Source organism: Barbus barbus (genome assembly GCF_936440315.1).
Source record: "Barbus barbus genome assembly, chromosome: 9".
NCBI lineage: Eukaryota > Metazoa > Chordata > Actinopteri > Cypriniformes > Cyprinidae > Barbus > Barbus barbus.
The window spans coordinates 12,230,325-12,241,423 of NC_136737.1; the positions used below are offsets into that span (position 1 = coordinate 12,230,325).

At 39.4% G+C, this 11,099-nt stretch overlaps 1 protein-coding gene across 1 annotated transcript; it reads right to left on the reverse strand.

The window, feature by feature from the left end:
* Positions 1 to 1,610: 1,610 nt before the first annotated feature.
* Positions 1,611 to 10,184, reverse strand: LOC306875346 (beta-1,3-galactosyltransferase 2-like). Its single transcript, XM_079425848.1, has 2 exons — positions 9,520 to 10,184; positions 1,611 to 5,576 (listed from the first exon to the last, which is right to left on the reverse strand). The coding sequence occupies exon 2, from the start codon at positions 5,314 to 5,316 to the stop codon at positions 4,003 to 4,005; it is 1,314 nt and encodes a 437-aa protein (XP_079281974.1). The 5' UTR covers positions 5,317 to 5,576; positions 9,520 to 10,184; the 3' UTR covers positions 1,611 to 4,002.
* Between the last annotated feature and the right edge of the window lie 915 nt (positions 10,185 to 11,099).

Here is an 11,099-nt window from a genome sequence, read left to right on the forward strand (position 1 = left end):
GCAATCATGGGTAAGACTGCCGACCTGACTGCTGTCCAGAAGGCCATCATTGACACCCTCAAGCAAGAGGGTAAGACACAGAAAGAAATTTCTGAACGAATAGGCTGTTCCCAGAGTGCTGTATCAAGGCACCTCAGTGGGAAGTCTGTGGGAAGGAAAAAGTGTGGCAGAAAACGCAGCACAACGAGAAGAGGTGACCGGACCCTGAGGAAGATTGTGGAGAAGGACCGATTCCAGACCTTGGGGGACCTGCGGAAGCAGTGGACTGAGTCTGGAGTAGAAACATCCAGAGCCACCGTGTACAGGCGTGTGCAGGAAATGGGCTACAGGTGCCGCATTCCCCAGGTCAAGCCACTTTTGAACCAGAAACAGCGGCAGAAGCACCTGACCTGGGCTACAGAGAAGCAGCACTGGACTGTTGCTCAGTGGTCCAAAGTACTTTTTTCGGATGAAAGCAAATTTTGCATGTCATTCGGAAATCAAGGTGCCAGAGTCTGGAGGAAGACTGGGGAGAGGGAAATGCCAAAATGCCTGAAGTCCAGTGTCAAGTACCCACAGTCAGTGATGCTGGTGTTGGTCCACTGTGTTTTATCAAGGGCAGGGTCAATGCAGCTAGCTATCAGGAGATTTTGGAGCACTTCATGCTTCCATCTGCTGAAAAGCTTTATGGAGATGATTTCATTTTTCAGCACGACCTGGCACCTGCTCACAGTGCCAAAACCACTGGTAAATGGTTTACTGACCATGGTATTACTGTGCTCAATTGGCCTGCCAACTCTCCTGACCTGAACCCCATAGAGAATCTGTGGGATATTGTGAAGAGAAAGTTGAGAGACGCAAGACCCAACACTCTGGATGAGCTTAAGGCCGCTATCGAAGCATCCTGGGCCTCCATAACACCTCAGCAGTGCCACAGGCTGATTGCCTCCATGCCACGCCGCATTGAAGCAGTCATTTCTGCAAAAGGATTCCCGACCAAGTATTGAGTGCATAACTGAACATAATTATTTGAAGGTTGACTTTTTTTGTATTAAAAACACTTTTCTTTTATTGGTCGGATGAAATATGCTAATTTTTTGAGATAGGAATTTTGGGTTTTCATGAGCTGTATGCCAAAATCATCAATATTAAAACAATAAAAGGCTTGAACTACTTCAGTTGTGTTGTAATGAATCTAAAATATATGAAAGTCTAATGTTTATCAGTACATTACAGAAAATAATGAACTTTATCACAATATGCTAATTTTTTGAGAAGGACCTGTATATATATTTGAGCTAGACTTGTGCTGCTACAATCCGTGTTTTCATTGTTATACGGTAGAGGGCGGTAGTACACATCTTCTGTAAAAGAAATTCCAAAAAACACAAGTGAAGAAGAAACTTTAACAACAGATACTTCCACATCAAATCTAACACAATCATCTGACATAAAACAGCATTGAAACTGTGTAACCTTATGGAATAAAATGTTGACCAATGAAGAGGTAATAATGACTGTCAAGCTTTGGGGTGTTGAGCGACTACATTTTTATTATCATTCTGAATCCAATTCAGTTTTTTTCAGCTTTTTGTTCAAAATGATGTTTGTTTCTTTCTTTCTTTTTATTTATGAAACTTAAACACATTCAATTTTTGTTCAGTGTAGTTGTGTACTCAAAGTTTACTACTGTTTTACTTGTGGTATACTTAAAAGTATACTTTTATATACTAGAAAGTGGGCCAATTTAGTCTCAAGGAGTATTGAAATAGTACCCTTCCAAGTATACTACTAGTACACTGATATTTGTATACTTACTACATAAAGTATACTTACAAATATACTTGAACTTTACTTAAATATACTTTATAAAATAAACTTGAAGTATACTACTTTTTGGTAAGGGATGTTACTGCAGTTCATAAACAATTTTGCTAGTCCTTAGCACTTCTTATTTTTGGTACTGTTTTTATATTAAGAAGAAGTGATGTGAAATCTCAAGAGCTTGCAAGAAAAATAATTCCATTCCATTAATGTTCAAACTTTTATCTTCAAAAGAGTTATGGTTTCCACTGTCAAAGTCAGTTTTTAGTATTTCTGGGTGGAGGTGGAACCAAACTTTCTAAGGGCAAGTATAGGCCTGGAAACAAACTGTCTGGCTGTGCCACGATATTATGAAACTCCATATAACTCATCAAATGATCTGCTTTAAATGGTAAAACAATGACTGCATTGTGAGATAAACAACTGAAATTCTCAAGTTATTACAGCTCACAAACAAGTTTGTGAGGATTTTTCAGTCTTTACCATTTCCTGTTTTTTTTTTTGCTATATTTATATACAACAGATGTTTCATGTGAGGATTTTTCAGTCTTTACCATTTCCTGTTTTTTTGTTGCTATATTTATATACAACAGAATTTTCATGAGAAGTTAAGAGTGTGCAATTCTTACTCTAAGGTAAAGTTCCATATTTTATCTTTAAAATAAATACTGTTTCCTCTGTGAAAGTCTGTTTTAGTAATTACTAAAGTTTTCCAACAAGCAAAGGACTAGAAATGCAGGGACTCGTTTATGTCACAGTAATTGTTACATTGTGAAACTCAAGTGCTTATGATTTGTGAGAAGGGTACACTGAAATGTCTTCTGAGTCACCTGTAATTGATGCACAAATTCTAGATCTATTACTTATCGTAGTCACTCGAATATGTGGTTAATTAAAATTAGACTGACAAATGAGTAATGAAAATGATAAATAAACCCTTCAAATGTTGCCTGCATCAATTTAATTGGATTACTTTCAGCTAATGTGTTGTGAAGCCTCCCCACTAATTATATATTTTGACCCAGAGCAACACTATCTACTTTATCATTAACGCATTAGTCTTCGGTTCCATCTGAGGACTGATTCTGGGATTTTTCAAGTCTCATTTTAATTTAATGAGTACATAATGGTGATTCGAAATGTTGATATTTCTCCATAATGTTTTGAAATGTGCATGAATTATGCAAATTTTGACAACCAAGACATTTTTAGTCTTGCAAATGAAGGGTGCAACTGTCTGTAAAAGTAAATTAGAAGTGAATTATTTGCAATAATGTTTATTTGATCAGATCTAGTCTCCTGTAAAGATTTATGCCGCTGACAATTTTCTGGGGCTTATTGAGGTAGCTAAAAATGTTTTCAACTCTTTATATTTTTCATTGTCTGTTTGTGGGTTATGACAATTTTTTTTGTATTTGTTTAGCGAAACGTGTTTGGTAAATAATTACATTGTAAAATAGGGTTTCTGTTCAGGCTGACTAACATAGTATTTGGATAATGTCACATAAATTGAGTAACACTGGAAGAGACCACACTTCCGAGACAATGTGCTTAAGAAATACATTTAATAAATAGTTTTAACTTGCCCTAATCAAGGGCAGACCTGTGTATTTAGTCATAGTAAAGTTTTGAAAAATATTATTTTAATCATATCTGACATCTATAATGCAATTAAATTTTATTTTACACATACCGTTTTTAATTTGGTTTGATAACTGTAAACCATTTGCAGGTTGTAGGTAGATAGAAAAATCAACATCATCTCATAATGTCAGGGGTGGACATCATTGAGAATAAAATGTGTCACAGTACTGATACACCACCATATGATACTCCCGATTTTTTTCTTCTTTTGTTTACAGAAACAGTGAGGATCTCTATAAAATTGGCCTTTAGTAATACCACTCGATTGTTAGCTTGAAGAGGAAGTTTTGGCAACCTCTTAATATATCTCGGTTAATTGGCACCTGAAAATGGCGGTATCGCCATCGGATGTTTTTTTTTGTGCATGCTAGATATTGCACATGTAGATGTCTCTCACTTCCCTTGAAAAAGACTTACAATACATAACAACTCTCTTGAAATTAAAAAAATACTTTCTATTCACAATACCAAAAACACTGTGCTGTTCCCTATCTCATACACTGCTGAATTTTGCACATGCTGCGGTAACACTACTGCACCCTGAGCCCTGGCTAATCACCGAAGACCTTCCCACTGCAACTTCCTATGGCGTGATCGCCCGCTCTTATCCTTCACCATGTTAAGGCAAGGATTGTGCTTGTTGCTTTGCAAGTGACTCCAGTATTTAATGAGTTCGTTGGGCTGGAACTGGTGAGAGGTGATCAGGTGACTGTATTTGCAGCTGGAGTATGACACTCTCCAGTGATTGAAGAGAAACTCATTTGGTGGTGGCACTGGGTCGATCCGCAGCTTGGCCAAGCAGATTCCTACATACACATCCTCGAGGTGAAGGCGACGAATGCTCAACGAGGCATTGTAAATTTTCGCTGCCATGTCCCCCGAGAACACATAGCCCGTCCCTGAGCAAAAGATAGGATATCTCTCGCTGGAATACAGCTCTGGTGGCATGTACCACTTACTGTCCTTGTTGCGGTTGGGAGCGTAGCCTCTCATTAGGTAGCCTGTGAAGTAATTCTGTCGAGGTGCCATGTTTGGCTTTAGCAGCTTTTGGATGAGATATTCTGTGTTGACAAACATGTCACTGTCCGTCTTCATGACATAGTGGGCATGCGGGCAATAGCGAGCAACCCAGCTCATGCCCATTAGCGTCTTGATGGTAAGGTTGTAATAGGTGTCCAAGAAGTCCTGCTGGATGATGTCATGGTACTGCAAGCTCTCCTCCTCAATGGAGCTCTGGGGATACGCATTCGGTATCCTTCCCAACAGAAAGAGCCGAACGAACCCGTAACCCAAGGCCACGCTCTCATTGCCCCAGGTTTGTCTGATGGCGTTCCTTGCCTCGAACTGCCTTGGCTCGGCAGCAATTAGCAAAAGCAGGAAGGGACTGCTTTCATTGCACTTGTAGGGCTCATTAAGCAGCCAGTGATAAGGCTGGGCTGCCAGACGCCCTCCCACTCCCATTTCCCTGTGCAAGCTCTTGGTATTGCCGTTAGCATTCGAGTTGTTCCCGCTCGGCGAGATCTCCAATCCCACAATCCCCCGGGCAGTGATCTCTGCCTGGTGAGAACTGAAATTGAAGTTAACAGACGGTTTGGGGAGCACATAACCATTGTCTTTCCAGAGGCTTCGCAGTGAGCTTTGGTTTCCCTTTGCACGCTCCTTGTGGGGGCGCAAACCCCGCATGGTGTAAACCAAGGGGTTGTCTCGCAACCAACTCCGGCCCTGCAGCAAATCCTGGTGGCAATAGATTAGAAAGAGGGCGAAGAGTGAGGCCAGCGAGAGAAGGCCTGCTACATGTGTGCGGAAGAGTGACCGCTTGACATTCCAGGTCATCTTGATGGGGCAGCAGTGTCGCCGACGCCACTGCATGATGTAGAGCGGGGCTGCTTAGCAAAGCGCGGCGGTCACAACCAATCACATCAAACATGTGTTGCAAACAGCCTGAGGGTTATCTGAGCTGGCAGATGGGTGTGTTCAGGGCCGCAGGTGGACCTACGAGGGGGATGACAAACTGTTCATGAGAGTTGCAGGAATGCGTTTCTCTGACCCTCCCCAGTGACAGACGGTCATGCTTTGGGGCAGTTCCCTTCTGAAGGACGACTGCTTCCTCAGACTGATGTCTCTGTGCTCTAAGAATGAGGAGAGAAAAACAATGAGTAATACTGAAGAGTGTCGCAGTTCAATGGATAGCAGAAGATTAAATTACATTCATGAGCCATGTATTGCTACAGCAGAAATCATGTTGGCAATGGCATCACCTGCAAATTCACTGGTGATTTTCGAAACAACCAAGGTTTATGACAGCATAAATCTTCTCTCTACACCACCAACATTATGATTTTCCAGTCTCCTACATTTGCAGTACATGGCAACACTGTGGGGGAGATTGCTAACGGGGGTCTCTGCATATCATGGGCTAACCTTTACTGCGCTGCGTGAGAGTTTAAATTGCAGGTTTGCACAACATGGCATTCAGTGAGAACACTGCTGCCTCAGAGGCCCTCTAAGCCACCTCCCCACCCAGACGCACTCTAACAGCCAGAGAGGGGAAGCATCCGTCAAAATGAATTTTCAGGCTCCAGCAAGCAGTGTTGCAGGATCCGCAGTCAGAAACAGCGAGTGATAACAGCCCTCACCCCTTATTCACCTTCCACCTTAAACTTATCAACACTGCACCAGAGGGAAAGACCTCCCTGCCAGCAATGTGCTCTCTTAACCATTGCTTTCTCACACTGGGGGTTATTAGATTCTAGAACCTACTCCCAGTAATGGTGATCTAAAAATAGCAGAGAAATTATTACAAAGGTAAAGCAGGGGTCTTGTTTTTGAAAGGCATGTTTTGTTCGGGCTCATTTTGAGAGCATCAGAAGAGGGAGTGCTTATAAATGTTCTATGACAATACGGCACAAATTGGTGTCCTGTTTTTAAAAGCACTTTTTGTTGTTATTCTCAGAACGATACATTTCATAAACTATTAGCCAACATAGAGCATTAAAATACAATGACAAATGGGTAATTTTTAAATAAAATATCTAGTCATTATTTTTATTATTATTATCATTATTTATTATTATCTTATTCCATTTTCTTATACAAATGCAGCATCGATTGCATTCATCAAAATCAACCATTCAAAGCTGTTAACTTATTTTAAGAACATCATTATTTTTACTCTATAATATTTAAGTTTAGGGTTAAGTTTCGTAAGACTTTAATCCACACAAAGGCTGCATTTATTTGATGAAAAATATAGGAAAATCAATAATATCGTGAAACATCGTTACAATTTAAAATAACTGTTTTCTATTTTAATAATGTAATTTATTCATGTGATGGCAAAGCTTAATTTTCAGCCTCATCACTCCAATCTTTAGTGTCACACGATCCTTCAGAAATCATTCTAATATGCTGATTTGGTGCTCAAGAAATACTTATTCTTATTAGTCTTTTATTAGCTGTGCTGCTTAATATTTTAGAGAAAAAAATCTCCAGGATTATTTGATGAATATAAAGATCCAAATTTGAAATAGAAATCTTTTGTAACATTACAAATCTCTTAACTATTACTCTTGGCAAATATAATGTATACTCGCTGAATAAAAGTATTCATTTCTTTTAAAAAAAATCTTACTGACTTTTTAATGGTAAGTCAGTTAACTTTTTAAACATTTTAATGGCACAGTATAATTTGTGTAATGTAATGTGTACTGGTTAAAAACAAAACCACAAAAATTAGGGTTTAAAACTGAAACGGGGTTGCAAAAATGTGCAAACTTCATACTACCTAACATATAAACCACTGCTCAATTTAGTGTAATAACATTTAGTGTGACCTTCTGACTCCTTTCATTGACACATTGTTGTAAAAGAATTATACGCCATATTTCTTACCAATTTCGCGAGCTCCATGTGCTATCCTTCAACCTATAAATGTTTGTCTCTGTGGATTGTTTTGTTTTGTTGCAACAGCTGGATCAGAGGATGATAACCTTTTCAACCAAATGTGCTCACCCAGCGTGGGCAATTACAGTAAGATGTAAAGAGGCTGAGCCTGGCTTTACTTTAAAGGTTAACACACTTCAAAACAGAGTGAATGAAATGCTCCAAAGGTTTCCTTTGTCATCCATTTGATATCCTGTAATGGGAGCCTCATTAGAGAACGCAACGTACTGCACTCACTCGGGTGCTAGGTGTTTTTGTTTTTGCCAAAATCACACACATGCTTGTTTGGAGGAACAAGAGAATAAATAAATATTTATATATTTGTTAACGACAGAGAAGAATTCATAACATCAGCTGCTTTTTATTTTAGTTTCCAGCTACACCAGTTTCCGTTTCATACAGTTACAGAAATTAGGAGCGTGATGTGGCCACAGCGGTCAGCAATTAGTAGAGCAACATGAGGCTATTAGACTTCTGATAGGAAGCACCTCCAAAGTTAATAAGATAGAGATCAGCATAACTCAGCAATCTGCATAACTGTTATTATTTTTTTATTACCGTCCAATAATAAAAGCAGAAGCTTTTAAACCCACTTGCTCCCACAGGTTTTTTTGCGAAACATTTTTTCCATAACCAATGCATTGTTGAGATGTTTCTACTGACTATCCATGTAAATGCCGGTTTCAGTTTAATAAGTGAAAGGTAGCATGTGTCTCTAAAAATGACATGCATTTGCAATGACACTCATTAGCCTACTATTATGAATAATTTGCATGCATAATAATATTTTTGTAAGAGATGTTTCGTTTAAAGCATTTTGCCATAATCTGAACATACATCTTTTAACAATAACAAAAATGGCCAAGCCAATAAATAACTGATTAAAAAATTCTGGATGCCATTTAAAAAATAAATATACAGAGGGCAATAATGCAATGTACAATCACAACAAATGCGCACCAGATTCAATAAATCTCCATATGCGCTAGTAATTCTCCCAGAAGGAATGATTAATTTGACATTGAGTGTCCCATGTGAAAACACTCATCATGGGTTCTGCATTTGCACGGTCACTGTTCATATCTTTGATGGTTGTGTTTATATATATGTACTAGATATGACACCGCATTTTAATGTTAGCTTAAAACTGGAAATATTGTCCTAACTGGGGTACATTCGGGCCGTGCTTGACATATAATTGCATCCATCACTCAAATGCCAGGGTCTATAAAAACCTCATTCAGAAGTTTGTGAATGTTCCTTTGAAAGGTGAGTTTAATGAATCACATATCGTGAGGATGCAGCTCAAAGCATTTTATTCTCAGAGCATCTGTCATCCATAACTTGGACTGAGATGAATACCATCCCCCCCAGTTCTGCTAAAAGAGAACTGTGGCCAACACACACACCTGGTGGAATAATTTGTATGAGATACTTGAAGCATGCCAGCATACATCTTGGCCCCTGCATACTTCAGCAGGTGGTTTCAATTGTTTTTTTTTTTTTTATGTTAATATGGCTTATGTGACTACATCTCATCTCCCATGAGAGCAAATAGGTTTGTTGATTCATGCACATTACTGTCACAATCTGCCATCGTCTGTGCTGAACAACGTTAGTCCTTTTAATGAACTGCAACATATTTAATATTACTAAAAATGCCCTACATTACGCCTTTCTGCTAGTATTTTACTCCCAATGTTTTTATTACCTGGGTAACCTGGAAGAAAGACTTGGGAGTAAATGCTTTGACAGCATGAGGGCAAAGTCCGACCTGTTCTTATATACTTTCTTACCTCACCGCTCACAGCCTAGCAAAATCTGGGGCATTTCACATGGAAAATTTGTTTCTTTCCTTGGTCAACCAAAACCTCGGTGGTGGACATTTATATCCATTTTTAAGACTCTTGGTGTGAACAGTGTGCAAGAATTAGAATCAAGTCTTCTGCATTGCCCTTTGAACATGTCCATGCTGTTTACACACAACTTAGATTCGAACTACTTACTGATCTTCCTCAGTAATCATTATGGGGTTTATAACTGAGATTGTTACCCTTAAAGGAAGGCAAAAGCAAATAGAAGAAGGAAAAACAATATTATATTGAGATATCTATTTATTATGAGACCTACCTCACTCTGTGACAGAGTGGAAAGATGCGCGCGCCGTCTGTCGACCCGCACCGCGCGCCATCATTTCCCCCAGCACTACCAAAAAACCGACGATAAACCACCTCTTCACTTCCCCTCACGCTACTCGCAAGAATTTAGGCGTATTTCTTCGTTTTCCATCTTGAATTCGTGGAGCAAAACCCCTCCTTCCATCCGTCAGGAGCTATTGTTGTCTGGCACTGTACACATTAGGCTTTATCCCCGTGAACTGTCTGTGGTGTGAGACCGCTACTTTCGCTCCTTCTTCTGTTGTATAGAGAATGCCTGTAATTTCTCCAAAAATATAAACAGTAGCGGTTAGAGGCGGGAACGGAGAATTAAAAAAAAAGAACTTCAATGGTCACATTCTACGTCGCGCGTCTGCAGTCATTATGAGGTATGCCCAGTGAAGTAACAAGGGGGAAAAAAAAAACATCGGCGGGAAGCGAGTAGGGTGGCTGTCGCGGGTTCTTCCTGCCAGAATAACGGCAGCAAAAGACCCTCTCCGTGCCTTGTCTAACGGAACACGACCCTGAAGTGCAGTAGAAGGCAGCGAAGCCTCTCCTCTTCCCCAAATGATGTGTGGGGTGCGCTAGTGGGAGGGAAAGCAGCTGTTGAGATGACGCCGCTCCGCTGACTGATTGACTGAGCCCCTGCGACGTCACCGCCTACTTAGGGGAGAATCCCACGTGATCCATTTAGAATCACTCCCACTCCTCACAAACCAATAGGGATGGGCGGATCGATCCTAAAGTATCGATACTTTCTATACTGGCGTTGTATCGAAAATATCGATTCTCAAATAGAAGTATGGATCCTATCTGTTTTTTTGCTTGTTTTGTGATTTTGGGATATTTTTTAATACATGGAAAAAAAAAGAATCATGTCCATTGTAGTTTATTTAATATTAATAATGATGGCTATCAAAAAACAATATAAAATCACTCACATAAAAATATTTCATTGGAGTATCGGTATCGATATCGACGATACTTGTCTTGAAAGTACTTGGTATCGGATCGGAAAGAAAATAATTGGTATCGCCCATCCCTACAAACCCACCCAGACCCCCACGAATGAACGAATTTAACTCAAGGTTTGGCTGGTTAGCTTCAACAGTTAGCCCCCGCTGGCAGATATCGTAACTACACCATTATGGGGCAATAAGAATGTGTCTCCATTGATGCCATTCAGAACTAGCCGTTTATTCTGACTAAACGTTTTTTTTTTTGTTTTTTTTAATTGATAGTATGTAATTATATTATAGTAAATGTTTTGCCAGTGACAGAAATGAAATGAACTTTTCTCTCTCTCTCTCTCTCTCTGTCATCTGCCTTTAGCATTGCAATTCTGCGGGATTCCCACATCTTTTGACCAATGAATTAGAATGAATTTTCTAGTCGTCCGTGATTACTATATCTCACATATAAAAATAAAAATTATCAATACATTTTAGAGCCAGTGATTATGACGATTATACTATATTTTTCCTAATTGTCATTTTGTAAATTCATTTACATGTCTGGAATTCACATGTTTAGTTTGTGGCGCAAGAATCCTTG

What these genes read in the sequence shown, in the direction of transcription:
- LOC306875346 (XM_079425848.1), bottom strand. Translation starts at nt 5,316, where the DNA reads ATGCAGTGGCGTCGGCGACACTGCTGCCCCATCAAGATGACCTGGAAT.